Source organism: Salmo trutta, unplaced genomic scaffold (assembly GCF_901001165.1).
Source record: "Salmo trutta unplaced genomic scaffold, fSalTru1.1, whole genome shotgun sequence".
NCBI lineage: Eukaryota > Metazoa > Chordata > Actinopteri > Salmoniformes > Salmonidae > Salmo > Salmo trutta.
Window position 1 is genome coordinate 3,459,336 of NW_021822992.1, and position 21,236 is coordinate 3,480,571.

General features: G+C 46.7%; 1 protein-coding gene across 1 annotated transcript in view; it reads left to right on the forward strand.

The window, feature by feature from the left end:
- LOC115187893 (vacuolar protein sorting-associated protein 13B) overlaps nucleotides 1-21,236 on the forward strand; it is a gene marked incomplete at its 5' end in the record, with an annotated part of 34,152 nt that overhangs the window by 12,399 nt on the left and 517 nt on the right. The window contains 11 exon segments of the mRNA XM_029746942.1: nucleotides 575-702; nucleotides 922-1,202; nucleotides 5,265-5,383; nucleotides 6,148-6,373; nucleotides 7,989-8,161; nucleotides 9,354-9,766; nucleotides 11,766-11,942; nucleotides 12,871-13,041; nucleotides 15,369-15,545; nucleotides 17,188-17,290; nucleotides 20,388-20,637. Coding sequence (XP_029602802.1) covers nucleotides 575-702; nucleotides 922-1,202; nucleotides 5,265-5,383; nucleotides 6,148-6,373; nucleotides 7,989-8,161; nucleotides 9,354-9,766; nucleotides 11,766-11,942; nucleotides 12,871-13,041; nucleotides 15,369-15,545; nucleotides 17,188-17,290; nucleotides 20,388-20,637 — 2,218 coding nt within the window.

Here is a 21,236-nt window from a genome sequence, read left to right on the forward strand (position 1 = left end):
GCCTGTCTCTGGGCTCAGTGAGGGACAGAGGGACAGAGGGACCTGTGCTGCAGGCCTGTCTCTGGGCTCAGTGAGGGACAGAGGGACCTGTGCTGCAGGCCTGTCTCTGGTCTCAGTGAGGGACAGAGGGACCTGTGCTGCAGGCCTGTCTCTGGGCTCAGTGAGGGACAGAGGGACCTGTGCTGCAGGGCCTGTCTCTGGGCTCAGTGAGGGACAGAGGGACCTGTGCTGCAGGCCTGTCTCTGGGCTCAGTGAGGGACAGAGGGACCTGTGCTGCAGGGCCTGTCTCTGGGCTCAGTGAGGGACAGAGGGACCTGTGCTGCAGGGCCTGTCTCTGGGCTCAGTGAGGGACAGAGGGACCTGTGCTGCAGGGCCTGTCTCTGGGCTCAGTGAGGGACAGAGGGACCTGTGCTGCAGGGCCTGTCTCTGGGCTCAGTGAGGGACAGAGGGACCTGTGCTGCAGGCCTGTCTCTGGGCTCAGTGAGGGACAGAAGGGCCTGTCTCTGGGCTCAGTGAGGGACAGAGGGACCTGTGCTGCAGGTGGTTTAATGACTAAGTGTTTTGTTTGTTCCAGAGCGTTGGTGATGACTTATCATGAACACCTGGGCATCACCTACCTGACGCTGAGCGAGGACCCCTGTCCTCACATGGTCATCCACAACCAGACCCCGCTCTCTATGCTGCTCAGGGAGAATGTCAAGGGTAAGGTCTGACACACACACACACACACACACACACACACTGTTATGCCACAAGACATCTCTCCTCCTCCCAACCTCAGACCTGATGTCAGAACTACACCTCTCTTCATGTGTTAACCTCACACACGTTTTTTAAAATATACATACTTTCTGAATGTCTTTTTTAAATGGTCAAATAACATCGATCAACTGTTTCCCATTTGCCCCCCCCCCCCCCCAGAACCCCCAAGGACAGAGGTGTACTGCCGCCCCCTCCCTGCCAACTCCTCCCTCCACCATGGACTCTACCACCACTTCTCCAGCTTCCCTGACTGCAGACAGAGAGAGGCTCTACCCACCGTGCTGCTGAAGACCAGTCCTAACCCAAACGTGGCCCCTGCTAACCCAAACGTGGCCCCTGCTAACCCAAACGTGGCCCCTGGCTCCAGTCTGCAGCCCGGCGACCTGCGGACGTCTCCAGAGTGGAGCGACCCCTTGGACATCAACTGCCCCGGCACACAGGTCAACAACTAATACTACCCACTATTACTACCCACTAATACTACCCACTGATACTACCCACTGATACTACCCACTAATACTACCCACTAATACTACCCACTAATACTACCCACTGATACTACCCACTAATACTACCCACTGATACTACCCACTGATACTACTCACTGATACTACCCACTAATACTACCCACTGATACTACCCACTAATACTACCCACTGATACTACCCACTAATACTACCCACTGATACTACCCACTGATACTACCCACTGATACTACCCACTGATACTACCCACTGATACTACCCACTGATACTACCCACTGATACTACCAACTGATACTACCCACTGATACTACCCACTGATACTACCCACTAATACTACCCACTGACACTACCCACTGATACTACCCACTAATACTACCCACTTATACTACCCACTGATACTACCCACTAAAACTACCCACTGACACTACCCACTGATACTACCCACTAATACTACCCACTGATACTACCCACTGATACTACCCACTAATACTACCCACTAATACTACCCACTGATACTACCCACTGATACTACCCACTGATACTACCCACTAATACTACCCACTAATACTACCCACTAATACTACCCACTGATACTACCCACTGATACTACCCACTGATACTACCCACTGATACTACCCACTAATACTACCCACTAATACTACCCACTGATACTACCCACTAATGCTACCCACTGATACTACCCACTAATACTACCCACTGATACTACCCACTGATACTACCCACTGATACTACCCACTGATACTACCCACTGATACTACCCACTGATACTACCCACTGATACTACCCACTGATACTACCCACTGATACTACCCACTAATACTACCCACTGATACTACCCACTGATACTACCCACTGATACTACCCACTGATACTACCCACTAATACTACCCACTAATACTACCCACTGATACTACCCACTGATACTACCCACTGATACTACCCACTGATACTACCCACTGATACTACCAACTAATACTACCCACTGATACTACCCACTGATACTACCCACTGATACTACCCACTAATACTACCCACTGATACTACCCACTGATACTACCCACTGATACTACCCACTAATACTACCCACTGATACTACCCACTGATACTACCCCACTGATACTACCCACTGATACTACCCACTGATACTACCCACTAATACTACCCACTAATACTACCCACTGATACTACCCACTGATACTACCCACTAATACTACCAACTGATACTACCCACTAATACTACCCACTGATACTACCCACTGATACTACCCACTAATACTACCCACTGATACTACCCACTAATATCTGCCGTTTAGGTTGGACACGCTTGTAGACATTTTTTGATGTATGGGTGTTCCGAGAATCAGACCCACTATACTGGCGTTGCAAGAGCCACACAACATTATCCCCTACCACCACATATAGATTCAACATTATCCCCTACCACCACCCATAGATTCAACATTATCCCCTACGACCACCCATAGATTCAACATTATCCCCTACCACCACCCATAGATTCAACATTATCCCCTACCACCACCCATAGATTCAACATTATCCCCTACCACCACCCATAGACACAACATTATCCCCTACCACCACCCATAGACACAACATTATCCCCTACCACCACGCATAGATTCAACATTATCCCCCGTACCACCCATAGATTCAACATTAACCCCTACCACCACCCATAGATTCAACATTATCCCCTACCACCACCCATAGACACAACATTAACCCCTACCACCACCCATAGATTCAACATTATCTCCTACCACCACCCATAGACACAACATTATCCCCTACCACCACCCACAGACACAACATTATCCCCTACCACCACCCATAGATTCAACATTATCCCCCACCACCACGCATAGATTCAACATTATCCCCTACCACCACCCATAGATTCAACATTATCCCCTACCCCCACCCACAGACACAACATTATGCTACTACTACTACTACTACTACTATTACTACTACTACTACTGCTGCTACTACTACTACTACTATTAGTACTACTACTGCTATTAGTACTACTACTACTATTACTACTACCATTCACCCCCCCCCCCCAATCCTTAACCAATAGGGGTCACATTTACCCTCCCCCCAATCCTTAACCAATAGGGGTCACATTCACCCTCCCCCCCAATCCTTAACCAATAGGGGTCACATTCACCTTCCCCCCCAATCAATAACCAATAGGGGTCACATTCACCCTCCCCCCAATCCAGATACTTATCATCTGTGTTTACTGTAGAGAGGTCTAACTCTCCCTGTCATCTGTGTTTACTGTAGAGAGGTCTAACTCTCCTATCATCTGTGTTTACTGTAGAGGTCTAACTCTCCCTATCATCTGTGTTTACTGTAGAGAGGTCTAACTCTCCTATCATCTGTGTTTACTGTAGAGAGGTCTAACTCTCCTATCATCTGTGTTTACTGTAGAGAGGTCTAACTCTCCCTATCATCTGTGTTTACTGTAGAGAGGTCTAACTCTCCTATCATCTGTGTTTACTGTAGAGAGGTCTAACCCTCCCTATCATCTGTGTTTACTGTAGAGAGGTCTAACTCTCCTATCATCTGTGTTTACTGTAGAGAGGTCTAACTCTCCTATCATCTGGGTTTACTGTAGAGAGGTCTAACTCTCCCTGTCATCTGTGTTTACTGTAGAGAGTTCTAACTCTCCCTGTCATCTGTGTTTACTGTAGAGAGGTCTAACTCTCCCTATCATCTGTGTTTACTGTAGAGAGGTCTAACTCTCCCTATCATCTGTGTTTACTGTAGAGAGGTCTAACTCTCCTATCATCTGTGTTTACTGTAGAGAGGTCTAACTCTCCTATCATCTGTGTTTACTGTAGAGAGGTCTAACTCTCCTATCCATCTGTGTTTACTGTAGAGAGGTCTAACTCTCCTATCATCTGTGTTTACTGTAGAGAGGTCTAACTCTCCTATCATCTGTGTTTACTGTAGAGAGGTCTAACTCTCCTATCATCTGTGTTTACTGTAGAGAGGTCTAACTCTCCTATCATCTGTGTTTACTGTAGAGAGGTCTAACTCTCCCTATCATCTGTGTTTACTGTAGAGAGATCTAACTCTCCCTATCATCTGTGTTTACTGTAGAGAGGTCTAACTCTCCTATCATCTGTGTTTACTGTAGAGAGGTCTAACTCTCCTATCCATCTGTGTTTACTGTAGAGAGGTCTAACTCTCCTATCATCTGTGTTTACTGTAGAGAGGTCTAACTCTCCTATCATCTGTGTTTACTGTAGAGAGGTCTAACTCTCCTATCATCTGTGTTTACTGTAGAGAGGTCTAACTCTCCTATCATCTGTGTTTACTGTAGAGAGGTCTAACTCTCCCTATCATCTGTGTTTACTGTAGAGAGATCTAACTCTCCCTATCATCTGTGTTTACTGTAGAGAGGTCTAACTCTCCTATCATCTGTGTTTACTGTAGAGAGGTCTAACTCTCCCTATCATCTGTGTTTACTGTAGAGAGGTCTAACTCTCCCTGTCATCTGTGTTTACTGTAGAGAGGTCTAACTCTCCTATCATCTGTGTTTACTGTAGAGAGGTCTAACTCTCCTATCATCTGTGTTTACTGTAGAGAGGTCTAACTCTCCTATCATCTGTGTTTACTGTAGAGAGGTCTAACTCTCCCTATCATCTGTGTTTACTGTAGAGAGGTCTAACTCTCCCTATCATCTGTGTTTACTGTAGAGAGGTCTAACTCTCCTATCATCTGTGTTTACTGTAGAGAGGTCTAACTCTCCTATCATCTGTGTTTACTGTAGAGAGGTCTAACTCTCCCTATCATCTGTGTTTACTGTAGCCATATTGTCTGTACTGCATGTAGATGATGTGTAAATGACTCTGTCTATATTCTGTGTGTATATATTGCCTATTGCTGGCAGCACCACTTCAACAAGTCATTCTGTGTCTGAGTAAATGTACTGAATATAGGTGATTGTGTTGTGTGCAGGTGGTTTTCCTACCAGGGTTTGGCTGTCTCTACGTAGACGTAGTCCATCAGGGGGGCACAGTCATCCTCACCCTGGCAACAGAGGGCAGCGTGGACTCTGTCATGAGACTGCACAACAGGTACCAGTCCTTACAACCTCTAACCTTTAACCCCTAACCTTTAACCCTTAACCTTTAACCCCTAACCTTTAAACTCTAACCTTTAACCTCTAACCTTTAACCCCTAACCTCTAACCTTTAACCCCTAACCTTTAACCCCTAACCTTTAACCTCTAACCTTTAACCCCTAACCTTTAACCCCTAATCTTTAACCTTTAGCCTCTAACCCCTAACCTCTAGCCTCTAACCTTTAACCCCCGAACCTCTAATCCCTACCCCCTAATATCTAACCCCTAACATCTAATTCCTACCCCTAAACTCTAATCCCTTACCCCTAACCTCTAACCCCTAACCTCTAACCCCCAACCTCTATTCTCTAACCTTTAACCCCTAATCTCTAATCCCTAACCTCTAACCCCTACCCCCTAACCTTTAGCCTCTAACCCCTAACCTCTAAACTCTAATCCCTAACCTCTAATCCCTAACCCCTAACCTCTAATCCCTGACCTCTAATCTCTAACCCTACTACAGGAGAGACAAATAAGACAATATGATGATCATAAAATATATGATTTTTGCTTTGTTTTAATGTATTGTATAATTGCTAATGATGAGCAGTTAATTATAACCTGCGTCAACAACATTACCAGGTCATAGTTGACCCTGACAGAGGATGCAGGACATATTGTCCTTCACCATTGGGGGGCGCTGTACCCACCGTTCTGTGTAAACCCCAGCCATCCCTTTGTTTTATCAACATAACTGATTGGTATCTGTCTCTCCAGGACGTCCAATCGGAAGCTGGCGTTCAGGGTGTTGCTGAGCGAGGCCAGTGTGTCGCTGAGTGATGACATCACCAGTCGTTCGGGTTCCGTGGAGCTCTTGAGGCTGACTGTGTCCAAACTGCTGCTGAACCTGTGTCCTGCCCGGCTGGGTGACTCTGGCATGGGGCTGGTCACCGCCGGGATGGGAGAGGCCTGTCTGGTGGAAGTCCACTGTGCCAACCTGCAGGTGGGTTGGCTCGTGTTTATAGGTCACCTGACGAAGGCTATTTATAGGTCACCTGTTGAAGGCTTTTATAGGTCACCTGACGAAGGCTTTTTATAGGTCACCTGACGAAGGCTTTTTATAGGTCACCTGACGAAGGCTATTTATAGGTCACCTGACGAAGGCTAGTTATAGGTCACCTGACGAAGGCTATTTATAGGTCACCTGACGAAGGCTTTTTATAGGTCACCTGACGAAGGCTTTTTATAGGTCACCTGACGAAGGCTATTTATAGGTCACCTGACGAAGGCTAGTTATAGGTCACCTGACGAAGGCTTTTTATAGGTCACCTGACGAAGGCTATTTATAGGTCACCTGACGAAGGCTAGTTATAGGTCACCTGACGAAGGCTATTTATAGGTCACCTGACGAAGGCTGTTTATAGGTCACCTGACGAAGGCTATTTATAGGTCACCTGACGAAGGCTATTTATAGGTCACCTGACGAAGGCTGTTTATAGGTCACCTGACGAAGGCTATTTATAGGTCACCTGACGAAGGCTATTTATAGGTCACCTGACGAAGGCTGTTTATAGGTCACCTGATGAAGGCTTTTTCAGCCAAAACATTGTATGTGAATGAAGGAATAAAGCCCAGAGCAACATGCAGGCCTTTCTTTCTTCATTGACTGTGGAACAAAAACATCTTCTGCAAATAGAAAACTAGAAAAGGTACATTTCCTGCTTCCGCCATCTAAATATCTTCATCTGTTCTCTTCCAGCTGGATAACTACAGTATAGATCTACACTATATATATCTATATTAACTAGATATTCCTCTGTTCTCTTCCAGCTGGATAACTACAGTATAGATCTACACTATATATATCTATATTAACTAGATATTCCTCTGTTTTCTTCCAGCTGGATAATTACAGTATAGATCTACACTATATATATCTATATTATCTAGATATTCCTCTGTTCTCTTCCAGCTGGATAACTACAGTATAGATCTACACTATATATATATATATTAACTAGATATTCCTCTGTTCTCTTCCAGCTGGATAACTACAGTATAGATCTACACTATATATATCTATATTAACTAGATATTCCTCTGTTCTCTTCCAGTTGGATAACTACAGTATAGATCTACACTAACTAGATATTCCTCTGTTCTCTTCCAGCTGGATAACTACAGTATAGATGTATATAAACTAGATATTCCTCTGTTCTCGTCCAGGTGGATAACTACAGTATAGATGTATATAAACTAGATATTCCTCTGTTCTCTTCCAGCTGGATAACTACAGTATAGATCTACACTAACTAGATATTCCTCTGTTCTCTTCCAGCTGGATAACTACAGTATAGATCTATATAAACTAGATATCCCTCTGTTCTCGTCCAGGTGGATAACTACAGTATAGATGTATATAAACTAGATATCCCTCTGTTCTCGTCCAGGTGGATAACTACAGTATAGATCTATATAAACTAGATATCCCTCTGTTCTCGTCCAGGTGGATAACTACAGTATAGATCTATATAAACTAGATATCCCTCTGTTCTCGTCCAGGTGGATAACTACAGTATAGATCTATATAAACTAGATATCCCTCTGTTCTCGTCCAGGTGGATAACCAGCTGTATAACCGTGCCAGCTTCCACTTCCCAGTGTTGTTGTGCCAAGAGCAGAGTGTGGAGCTACCCCTCTGGACCAGCGACGCCAACCCCACCACCTCACTACAGGCCCTGGAGGAGTTTAAGGCCTCGTGCTTCCTCCAGCTGGGTCTCACCCTGGACAGGTATAATACCGTCACTTTATTGGCCATGGAAGCAATACCAATATCAGCATACCAACTATACAGCATCGTTAATACAGCGTCGTTAATACAACGTCATTGATACAGCGTCATTAATACAGCGTCATTAATACAGCGTCGTTAATACAGCGTAGTTATTACAGCATCATTAATACAGCATCATTAATACAGTGGCATTAATACAGCATAGTTATTACAGCATCATTAATACAGCATCATTAATACAGCGGCATTAATACAGCGTCATTATTACAGCATCATTAATACAGCATCATTACTACAGCGGCATTAATACAGCGTCGTTAATACAGTGTCATTATTACAACATAATTAATGCAGCATCATTAATACAGCGGCATTAATACAGCATTATTAATACAGCGTCATTAGTACATCGTCATTAATACAGCATTATTAATACAGCATCATTAATACAGCATCATTAATACAGCGTCATTAATACAGCTATATTATTACATCGTCATTAGTACAGCATCATTAATACAGCGTCATTAATACAGCATCATTAATACAGCATAGTTATTACAGCGTCATTAATACAGCGTCATTAATACAGCATTATTAATACAGCATCATTAATACAGCGGCATTAATACAGCTATATTATTACATCGTCATTAGTACAGCATCATTAATACAGCGTCATTAATACAGCATCATTAATACAGCATAGTTATTACAGAGTCATTAATACAGCATCATTAATACAGCATAGTTATTACAGCGTCATTAATACAGCGTCATTAATACAGCATTATTAATACAGCATCATTAATACAGCATAGTTATTACAGCATCATTAATACAGTGTCATTAACACAGCATTATTAATACCGCATCATTAATACAGCGTCATGGATACAGCATTATTAATACAGCATCATTAATACAGCGTCATTATTACAGCGTTATGAATACAGCATGATTAATACAGCATCATTAATACAGCAATATTAATACAGCGTCATTAATACAGCATCATTAATACAATACAAGGGAATGTGAGCGGACAGAACAGATCTGTCCATCATTGTCCCTTGTGAGACACCGTCCAGCCACGTTGAGTCCTATGGTCCTCTGTCCAACAGCCTGCTGCTGGTTGAGGTAAAGCCCTGTTCTGTTGTCACTGACTGGGACCTTGTATTTCCTACAGGGAGGGTTACAGCGTGGACCAGCTGACCTTCCACATCAAACCAGCCCGTCTCTACCTGGAGGACACCTTCGTTTACTACGTCAAGACTCTGTTTCACACCTACATCCCAGACTCAGCCCTGGCCCCTTCCCCGGGCCCTAACCCCTCGGAGTACTACGGGGGGGGTCCCCTGCTCCCGGTAACCGTCCTTCAGTCCATCCCAGCCCTGGTGCGCCCTCTGAGGCTGCAGCGACTGGTCATTCAGCCGGTCAATGTGTTGGTTAGCATCCACGCCTCTCTGAAGCTCTACATCGCCTCGGACCACACCCCGCTGTCCTTCTCCCTGTTCGACAGAGGACCGATCTGTACTACAGCCAGACAGCTGATCCACGCGCTCACCATGCACTATGCTGCCGGGGCGCTGTTCAGAGCTGGTGAGTGGGAGGGAGTGTGTGTGTGTGTGTGTGTGTGTGTGTGTGTGTGTGTCTGCCTGCCTGCATTTACACCTGAATAACCAGATATATACAGCTGTAACTGGTCTGTATAGACTACAGCTGTAACTGGTCTGTATAGACTACAGCTGTAACTGGTCTGTGTAGACTACAGCTGTAACTGGTCTGTATAGACTACAGCTGTAACTGGTCTGTATAGACTACGGCTGTACCTGGTCTGTATAGACTACGGCTGTAACTGGTCTGTATAGACTACGGCTGTAACTGGTCTGTATAGACTACAGCTGTAACTGGTCTGTATAGACTACAGCTGTAACTGGTCTGTATAGACTACAGCTGTAACTGGTCTGTATAGACTACAGCTGTAACTGGTCTGTATAGACTACGGCTGTAACTGGTCTGTATAGACTACAGCTGTAACTGGTCTGTATAGACTACAGCTGTAACTGGTCTGTATAGACTACGGCTGTAACTGGTCTGTATAGACTACGGCTGTAACTGGTCTGTATAGACTACGACTGTAACTGGTCTGTATAGACTACAGCTGGAACTGGTCTGTATAGACTACAGCTGGAACTGGTCTGTATAGACTACAGCTGTAACTGGTCTGTATAGACTACAGCTGTAACTGGTCTGTCCAGTGTGGCCTGTGGTTACAGCCTGTTACCCAGACATGGTGTGACTTAACTCTGTCATTAGAATCTGTGTTCCTGCTCGTATTTTTCTGTGTTTACCGCGGCTGTCACACACACACACACACACACACACACACACACACACACACACACACGTTTACCGTCCCTGTCCTCGCCAGACCCTCTGCTCCAATCTCCAGAGCACTGCATCCTGGGATTGATTTATCTCCCCTGGATGACTGTCGCCGTGACAGAGGCTAGTAAACAGCACGTCCGTAGAGACCAACACGCTCCACAGGACCACAGGAGATGAAGAAGTGGTCCTGAAAGACCTTCAGCCCGCCAGGCAGCACCAGTGGAATCCATCATTTATGTGATGGGAGGGAGGGAGGGAGAGGGAGGGAGGGGGGGGGAGGGAGGGAGGGAGGGAGAGAGGGAGGGAGGGAGAGAGGGAGGGAGAGAGAGAGGGAGGGAGAGAGAGGGAGAGAGAGAGAGAGAGAGAGAGAGAGAGAGAGAGTGTGTGTGTGTTAGGGGGAGAGGGAGGGAGGGAGGGAGAGAGAGGGAGGGAGGGAGGGAGGGGGGGTGGGAGCGAGAGAGAGAGAGAGAGAGAAAAATCTGTTGTCTGTTGTTTAAAACGCCATGGGCTTTGAAAAACTGGCATGTGATTTTTTGATGCAATTGAACAGCATATAAATATCACTGATCTGTGTCCGTCTGTAGAGATGTTTATCAGAGACGAGAGAGAGAGAGGTGAGATGTTGAACAGCATATAAATGTACTCAGGGATTACAGTACAGTACGGGAACGTCCCAAAGTGAACCCTATTACCTATACTGACCAGGGCCCATAGGGACTAGGGTGCCATTTGGAGTGTACACTACAGTAGACCCTACTACAGCAGTATGGAGCGTTAACGTGACCATAAACCTGTTGGAGTGATCCAGTCCCTACAGGGAAAGTCCCCCAGCAGGCGGTCCTACAGTCAGACTAGGGAAGTTATGTCACATTGTTTATTGACGTGTGGCAGCTTCCCCTCTTCGGCCGGTCCTCAGGGTTGGCTGGTACCGTACTGTAGGGGCCTGTGGGCTGTCCTGACGTCTCTCCCTCTCCCGCTCTCTCACCCTCTCCCTCTCACCCTCTCTCTCTCTCCCCATCTCCCTCTCTCTCCCCATCTCTCTCTCTCCCCATCTCTCTCTCTACCTCTCTCTCTCGCTCTCTCCCCATCTCTCTCTCCCCATCTCTCACCCTCTCTCTCCTTCTCCCTCTTTTGCTCGATCCCTCTCTCTCTCTCCATCTCTCTCTCTCCCTCTCTCTCTCCCTCCCTCCCTCTCTCCCCCTCTCTCCAGGCTGGGTGGTGGGGTCTCTGGATCTCCTTGGTAGTCCTGCCAGTCTGGTGAGGTCCATCGGTAACGGAGTAGCAGACTTCTTCCGCCTGCCATATGAGGGTTTAACCCGGGGCCCCGGGGCCTTCGTCAGCGGAGTGTCGCGAGGAACCACCTCATTCGTCAAACACATCTCTAAAGGTACCATACCACATCTCTACCACATCTCTAAAGGTACCATACCACATCTCTAAAGGTACCATACCACATCTCTAAAGGTACCATACCACATCTCTACCACATCTCTAAAGGTACCATACCACATCTCTAAAGGTACATACCCTCTACCACATCTCTAAAGGTACCATACCACATCTCTAAAGGTACCATACCACATCTCTACCACATCTCTAAAGGTACCATACCACATCTCTACCACATCTCTAAAGGTACCATACCACATCTCTAAAGGTACCATACCACATCTCTACCACATCTCTAAAGGTACCATACCACATCTCTAAAGGTACCATACCACATCTCTACCACATCTCTAAAGGTACCATACCACATCTCTAAAGGTACCACACCACATCTCTAAAGGTACCATACCACATCTCTACCACATCTCTAAAGGTACCATACCACATCTCTAAAGGTACCGTACCACATCTCTAAAGGTACCATAGCACATCTCTAAAGGTACCATACCACATCTCTACCACATCTCTAAAGGTAACATACCACATCTCTACCACATCTCTAAAGGTACCATACCACATCTCTAAAGGTACCATACCACATCTCTAAAGGTACCATACCACATCTCTACCACATCTCTAAAGGTACCACACCACATCTCTAAAGGTACCACACCACATCTCTAAAGGCACCATACCACATCTCTAAAGGTACCATACCACATCTCTAAAGGTACCATACCACATCTCTAAAGGTACCATACCACATCTCTAAAGGCACCATACCACATCTCTAAAGGTACCATACATAGTGGCGAGGCAGCCGTTGGTCTGAAATATAAACTCAGGATTGTGCCTTTAAATCCTGTATATTTTTAAACAGGTCTGGGAACAGGTTAGTCAGTTAATCCTCCTGTCTCTTCCTATAGGCACGCTGACATCCATTACCAACCTGGCGACCAGCCTGGCCAGGAACATGGACCGGCTGTCCCTGGATGAGGAACACTATACCAGGCAGGAGGAGTGGAGGAGACAGCTACCTGAGAGCCTGGGGGACGGACTCAGACAGGGCCTGTCTAGACTGGGCATCAGCCTACTGGGTGGGTAGAGTATAGCCAGACAGCCAGTCACTCAGCCAGACAGCCAGTCAGTCAGACAGTCAGTTAGCCAGACAGACAGACAGCCAGTCAGTTAGTCAGTCAGTCAGTTAGCCAGTCAGTCAGTCAGTTAGCCAGTCAGTCAGTCAGTTAGTCAGTCAGTCAGTTAGCCAGTCAGTCAGCCAGTCACTCAGTCACTCAGTCAGTCAGTCAGTTAGCCAGTCAGTCAGTCAGTTAGCCAGTCAGTCAGTCAGTTAGCCAGTCAGTCAGTCAGTCAGTCAGTTACTCAGTTAGTCAGTCAGTCAGTCACTCAGTTAGTCAGTCAGTCAGTTAGCCACTCAGTTAGTCAGTCAGTCAGTCACTCAGTTAGTCAGTCAGTCAGTTAGTCACTCAGTTAGTCAGTCAGTCAGTTAGTCACTCAGTCAGTCAGTTAGTCAGTCAGTCACTTAGTCACTCAGTTAGTCAGTCAGTCAGTTAGCCAGTCAGTCAGTCAGTCACTCAGTTAGTCAGTCAGTCAGTCAGCCAGCCAGTCAGTCAGTTAGCCAGTCAGTCAGTCAGTCAGTCAGTCAGTCAGTTAGCCAGTCAGTCACTCAGTCAGTCACCCAGCCAATCAGTCAGTCAGTTAGCCAGTCAGTCAGTCACCCAGCCAGTCAGTTAGCCAGTCAGTCAGTCAGTCAGTCAGTTAGCCAGTCAGTCAGTCACCCAGCCAGTCACCCAGCCAGTCACCCAGCCAGTCAGTCAGCCAGTCAGTCAGCCAGTCAGTCAGTCAGCCAGTCAGTCAGTCAACCAGTCAGTCAGTCAACCAGTCAGTCAGCCAGTCAGTCAGTCAGCCAGTCAGTTAGTCAGTCAGTTAGTCAGCCAGTCAGTCAGTCAGCCAGTCAGTTAGTCAATCAGTCAGTCAGCCAGTCAGTCAGTCAGCCAGTCAGTCAGTCAGTCAGTCAGTTAGCCAGTCAGCCAGTCAGCCAGTCAGTCAGTCAGTTAGCCAGTCAGTCAGTCAGTCAGTCAGTCAGTTAGCCAGTCAGTCAGTCAATCAGTCAGTCAGCCAGCCAGTCAGCCAGTCAGTCAGTCAGTCAGTTAGCCAGTCAGTCAGCCAGTCAGTCAGTCAGTTAGTCAGTTAGCCAGTCAGTTAGTCAGTCAGTCAGCCAGTCAGTCTGTCAGTCAGTTAGCCAGTCAGCCAGTCAGTCAGTCAGTCAGCCAGCCAGCCAGTCAGTCAGTCAGCCAGTCAGTCTGTCAGCCAGTCAGTCAGCCAGTCAGTCAGTCAGCCAGTCAGTCAGCCAGTCAGTTAGTCAGTTAGCCAGTCAGTTAGCCAGTCAGTCAGTCAGTCAGCCAGTCAGTCAGTCAGTCAGTCAGTCAGTTAGCCAGTCAGTCAGTCAGTCAGTCAGCCAGTCAGTCAGCCAGTCAGTCAGTCAGTCAGTCTGTCAGCCAGTCAGTCAGCCAGTCAGTCAGTCAACCAGTCAGTCAGTCAGTCAGTCAGTCAGCCAGTCAGTTAGTCAGTCAGCCAGTCTGTCAGTCAGCCAGTCAGTCAGTCAGCCAGTCAGTCAGCCAGTCAGCCAGTCAGTCAGCCAGTCAGTCAGTTAGTCAGTCAGCCAGCCAGCCAGTCAGCCAGTCAGTCAGTCAGCCAGTCAGTCAGTCAGTCAGTCAGTCAGCCAGTCACTCAGACAGTTAGCCAGCCAGTCAGTTAGCCAGACAGTCAGTCAGTAAGTCAGTCACTCAGCCAGTCAGTCAGCACAGTGGAGACCAGCATGGTCCCAATAACCACCTAGGGTCTCTCTGTTTCAAAGACACTAGAGAAACAGCTACTAATGACAGGGGATGTCTGGCTCCAAGGACCATGTTGTGATGGGTTGGGAGGTTAAATCCCTTAGTGGGGCTGCTGTGTCCTCACTATCAATCACATACTGTACATTACTGGTTTACAATATCCCTCTAATATAGACCAGAACTTCAGCAACCAATAATACTGTAATACATCATACTCTGTTATGATACTCTGTTATGATACTCTGTTGTAATACATTATACTATGTTATGATACTCTGTTGTAATACATGATACTCTGTTACAATACATGATACTCTGTTGTAATACATAATACTCTGTTATGATACTCTGTTATGATACTCTGTTGTAATACATTATACTCTGTTGTAATACATTATACTCTGTTGTAATACATCATACTCTGTTATGATACTCTGTTATGATACTCTGTTGTAATACATTATACTATGTTATGATACTCTGTTGTGATACATGATACTCTGTTACAATACATGATACTTACAATACATGATACTCTGTTGTAATACATGATACTCTGTTCTCTCCAGGAGCGATAGCTGGCATCGTGGACCAACCCATGCAGAACTTCCAGCGGGGTTCAGAGATGCAGAGTTCAGCAGGCAGCAAGGCCAAAGGGGTCATCTCTGGGGTGGGGAAAGGCATCGTGGGGGTCTTTACCAAACCTATAGGGGGCGCCGCAGAGCTGGTCTCGCAGACGGGATACGGTGGGTTCACACACACTTCACTTTTTTAAAACATTTTATTTGAGCTTGTATTTTACCACTGGCAGGTCAACTAAGAACAAATTCCTTATTTACAACGACGTCCCTGATCGTTTGTTTTAACACATCACTTGTTCGACAGTAGTGGAAAACACATCCAACACAACCAGTTTATTGTCACTCAGGCCTGGCGAAGACCTTTCGTTACAATAAACTTTATGGGATCTTTCCAATGCTTTTACACTACAAGTCCCCTGCTGTAGTGTTCTGTCCTGGGGGTCCTGGCGGTATGCTAACACACAGTAGCAATGCTCCCTCCAAGGAGCCCTAGCGGTCCTACCGTAGCAGTATGCTAACAGGCTGTAATGCCCAGTCTATGGGGTCCTAGCGTAGTGGTATGCTAACAGGCTGTAATACCCAGTCTATGGGGTCCTACCGTAGCAGTATGCTAACAGGCTGTAATACCCAGTCTATGGGGTCCTAGCGTAGCGGTATGCTAACAGGCTGTAATGCCCAGTCTATGGGGTGGTAGCGGTCCTAGCATAGCGGTATGCTAACAGGCTGTAATACCCAGTCTATGGGGTGGTAGCAGTCCTAGCGTAGCGGTATGCTAACAGGCTGTAATGCCCAGTCTATGGGGTGGTAGCGGTCCTAGCGTAGCGGTATGCTAACATGCGGTCATGCCCAGTCTGTGGGGTGGTAGCAGTCCTAGCGTACCGGTATGCTAACAGGCTGTAATACCCAGTCTATGGGGTTATAGCGGTCCTAGCATAGCGGTAGGCTAACAGGCTGTAATATAATGTTTATTAACTGGGCCCTGGAGTGTTTATTAACTGGGCCCTAGAGTGTTTATTAACTGGGCCCTGGAGTGTTTATTAACTGGGCCCTGGAGTGTTTATTAACTAGGCCCTGGAGTGTTTATTAACTGGGCCCTGGAGTATTTATTAAGTGGGACCTGGAGTGTTTATTAACTGGGCCCTGGAGTGTTTATTAACTGGGCCCTGGAGTGTTTATTAACTGGGACCTGGAGTGTTTATTAACTGGGCCCTGGAGTGTTTATTAACTGGGCCCTGGAGTATTTATTAACTGGGCCCTGGAGTGTTTATTAACTGGGCCCTGGAGTGTTTATTAACTGGGCCCTGGAGTTTTTATAAACTGGGCCCTGGAGTGTTTATTAACTGGGCCCTGGAGTGTTTATTAACTGGGCCCTGGTACCATGGTACCCTGGGGACTGATCTAGCTCCCCTAGCTAGCTACACACACACACACACACACACATACCCACGCCACAGTGAAAATGTGTTGATACACACACACACTGCTAGAGTACATTCCACAACACACAGGGAGGGGGGAGGGGGGGGGTGGTATGTCCCAGAGGGCCAGAGCAGTGACATCATCAGCAGTAGAATGTTTTATGACCTGTTTTAAAATGCATGACGTCATCAAGTCACTTCACGGCTGACAGGAAGACGAGGCAACAAGCTGCACATGTAGACACACACACACACCACACACACACACACACACACACACACACACACACACACATACTGTACACTGAACCTTTCTGCTTTGATCTACTCTACGTGTGTGTGTGTGTGTGTGTGTGTGTGTGTGTGTGTGTGTTGCTTGTCCTGAGCAGGTATACTTCATGGGGCTGGTCTCTGGCAGCTTCCCAAACAGCTGTACCTCCCAGCAGACCAGAACTCAGCCCTCGCCCCCAACAGCCACGTCAAATACGTCTGGTAAGAACTGAACTCTATACACACACACACAGCCCTCGCCCCTAACAGCCACGTCAAATACGTCTGGTAAGAACTGAACTCTATACACACACACACACAGCCCTCGCCCCTAACAGCCACGTCAAATACGTCTGGTAAGAACTGAACTCTATACACACACACACACACACACACACAGCCCTCGCCCCCAACAGTCACGTCAAATACGTCTGGTAAGAACTGAACTCTGTACACACACACACACACACACACACACACACACACACACACACAGCCCTCGCCCCCAACAGTCACGTCAAATACGTCTGGTTAGAACTGAACTCTATACACACACACACACACATACACACAGCCCTCGCCCCTAACAGTCACGTCAAATACGTCTGGTAAGAACTGAACTCTATACACACACACACACACACAGCCCTCGCCCCCAACAGTCATGTCAAATACGTCTGGTAAGAACTGAACTCTATACACACACACATACACACACACACAGCCCTTGCCCCCAACAGCCACGTCAAATACGTCTGGTAAGAACTGAACTCTATACACACACACACACACACACAGCCCTCGCCCCTAACAGTCACGTCAAATACGTCTGGTAAGAACTGAACTCTGTACACACACACACACACACACAGCCCTCGCCCCCAACAGCCACGTCAAATACGTCTGGTAAGAACTGAACTCTATACACACACACACACACACACACACACACACACACACACACACACACACACACACACACACCCAGGTCCCCAACAGCCACGTTACCTTTATGAAAGGAAGAGATCCCTGCTGATAGCTTGCTTCCCCACCAAGCTGCAGAAACGGAGGAGCAAACTGAAGTAGAAAACAGATTCAGAATCTCTTGGAGGACCGTGGAATGAATGTATTTATTTAACAGGGACAGTGTACATTTTTTTAATTGTATTTATTTATTTCACCTTTATTTAACCAGGTAGGCAAGTTGAGAACAAGTTCTCATTTACAACTGCGAGCTGGCCAAGAATAAAGCAAAGCAGTTCGACAACATACAACAACACAGAGTTACACATGGAGTAAAACAAACATACAGTCAATAATACAGTAGAAAAATAAGTCTATATACAATGTGAGCAAATGAGGTGAGATAAGGGAGGTAAAGGCAATAAAAAAGGCCATGGTGGCGAAGTAAATACAATATAGCAAGTAAAACACTGGAATGGTAGATTTGTAGTGGAAGAAAGTGCAAAGTAGAAATAGAAATAATGGGATGCAAAGGAGAAAAATAAATAAATAAAATAAATAAATACAGTAGGGGAAGAGGTAGTAGTTTGGGCTAAATTATAGATGGGCTATGTACAGGTGCAGTGATCTGTGAGCTGCTCTGACAGCTGGTGCTTAAAGCCAGTGATACATTAAACATCATCAATATTACAGTAATACAACATCTGTGTAAATGTCCTGGGATGTTCAAGGGCAAATACACAGCCGCTACGCAAACACAAATACTCACTACAAACCCATAGGAATACATTACATCCAATACAATATGATTCTAACAACAACAATCTGTTAAAAAAACACACTGTCATCAGCTGTCCTCTTACATATGAGGACACAGAGGTAAGTCGTGTGTACAGGCTTTGGTTTGATTTGAGCCGTGGTTTATAATGTAAAAGTGTAGTAAACAGTTCAGTTTGTCAAGTCTATGGGCAGTGTGTTGTATCTGTTACTGAGAGGGCTGATTGGCTGAGTTCACTGTGTCTGAAAGTTATCCAGGAAGTGGTTTGCTTCGGCACGGCCAGCAGAACCACCCTGCATCCCACTGCTGGTTTGGCTCTGAGACTTAGCAGGTTTGGTTCTGGGAGACCCGATGGTTCTGGAAGTGGTTTGCTTCGGCACGGCCAGCAGAACCACCCTGCATCCCAATGCTGGTTTGGCTCTGAGACTAAGCAGGTTTGGTTCTGGTCGTTCTGGGAGACCAGATGCTTCTGGAAGTGGTTTTTGGAGGGCCAGTAGGAGGCACTCTTTCCTCTGGTCTAAAAAAATTGAAATTATTCCAACGCCCCGGTGCAGTGATTGGGGACATTGCCCTGTGTAGGATGCCGTCTTTTGGATGGGATGTTAAACGGGTGTCCTGACTCTCTGTGGTCACTAAAGATCCCATGGTACTTATCGTCAGAGTAGGGGTAACATGTGGTAGTGTTTGAATAGGTACAACATATCTAGTGACTTAACATGTGTGGTAGTGTTTGAATAGGTACAGTGACTTAACATGTGTGGTAGTGTTTGAATAGGTACAACATATCTAGTGACTTAACATGTGTGGTAGTGTTTGAATAGGTACAACATATCTAGTGACTTAACATGTGTGGTAGTGTTTCAATAGGTACAGCGACTTAACATGTGTGGTAGTGTTTGAATAGGTACAACATATCCAGTGACTTAACATGTGTGGTAGTGTTTGAATAGGTACAACATATCTAGTGACTTAACATGTGTGGTAGTGTTTGAATAGGTACAACATATCTAGTGACTTAACATGTGTGGTAGTGTTTGAATAGGTACAGCATATCTAGTGACTTCACATGTGTGGTAGTGTTTCAATAGGTAGAACATATCTAGTGACTTCACATGTGTGGTAGTGTTTGAATAGGTACAACATATCTAGTGACTTCACATGTGTGGTAGTGTTTGAACAGGTACAACATATCCAGTGACTTAACATGTGTGGTAGTGTTTGAATAGGTACAACATATCCAGTGACTTAACATGTGTGGTAGTGTTTGAATAGGTACAACATATCTAGTGACTTAACATGTGTGGTAGTAGTGTTTCAATAGGTACAACATATCAAGTGACTTAACATGTGTGGTAGTGTTTCAATAGGTACAACATATCTAGAGACTTAACATGTGTGGTAGTGTTTGAATAGGTACAGCATATCTAGAGACTTAACATGTGTGTATACATTTGTATGGACATACTGGTCACCTATGGCCATGTGGTCTAATGGGATTGTTGTATATTCATCTGTCGGCTGACATCTCTCTGTGCTGGGTGTCTTCCTCCCCTCCTCTTCCTCCCCTCCCCTCACCAGGAAGATGCTCCAGTCCCTGGGTCGTCCAGAGGTCCACATGTCCCTGGAGGTGGTGATAGTGTCTGGGTCGGGCCAGGAGCATGCTGGGTGTCTGCTGCTGACAGGGGAGGTGGTGTTTGTGGTCAGTCTGTCTGAGGACACACAGCAGCAGGCTTTCCCCATCACTGAGGTGGTCTGTCAACAAGACCCCCACCACCTGGGGGCGCTGACCCTCACGCTGCAGCAGCAGAGACTCACCAACGATGTAGAGGTAGGGGTGAGGGATGGTAGGGGTGGGGTGGGGGGGTGAGGTAAGGAGGGAGGGTGAGGAATGGTAGGGGTGGGGTGGGGGGGTGAGGTAAGGAGGGAGGGAGAGGAATGGTAGGGGTGGGGTGGGGGGGGTGAGGTAGGGAGGGAGGGTGAGGGATGGTAGGGGTGAGGTAGGGGTGAGGGATGGTAGGGGTGAGGGAGGGATGGGTGAGGTAGGGTAGGGGTGAGGGAGGGTGAGGGAGGGTGAGGGATGGAGGGAGGGATGGTAGGGGTGAGGGAGGGAGGGTGAGGTAGGGTGAGGGATGGTAGGGGTGGGGGGGTGAGGGATGGTAGGGTGAGGGGGGTGAGGGATGGGTGAGGTAGGGAGGGAGGGGTGAGGGATGGTGAGGGATGGTAGGGGTGAGGGATGGTAGGGGTGAGGGATGGTAGGGGTGAGGGATGGGTGAGGGAGGGTGAGGGATGGTAGGGGTGAGGGGGTGAAAGATGGGGGAGGGAGGGAGGGGTGAGGGGGGTGAGGGAGGGTGAGGGAGGGAGGGTGATCATCATATGGTCATTTAATAGATGTGTTTATCTTTATCCAACTACAGTGAACAAAAATAT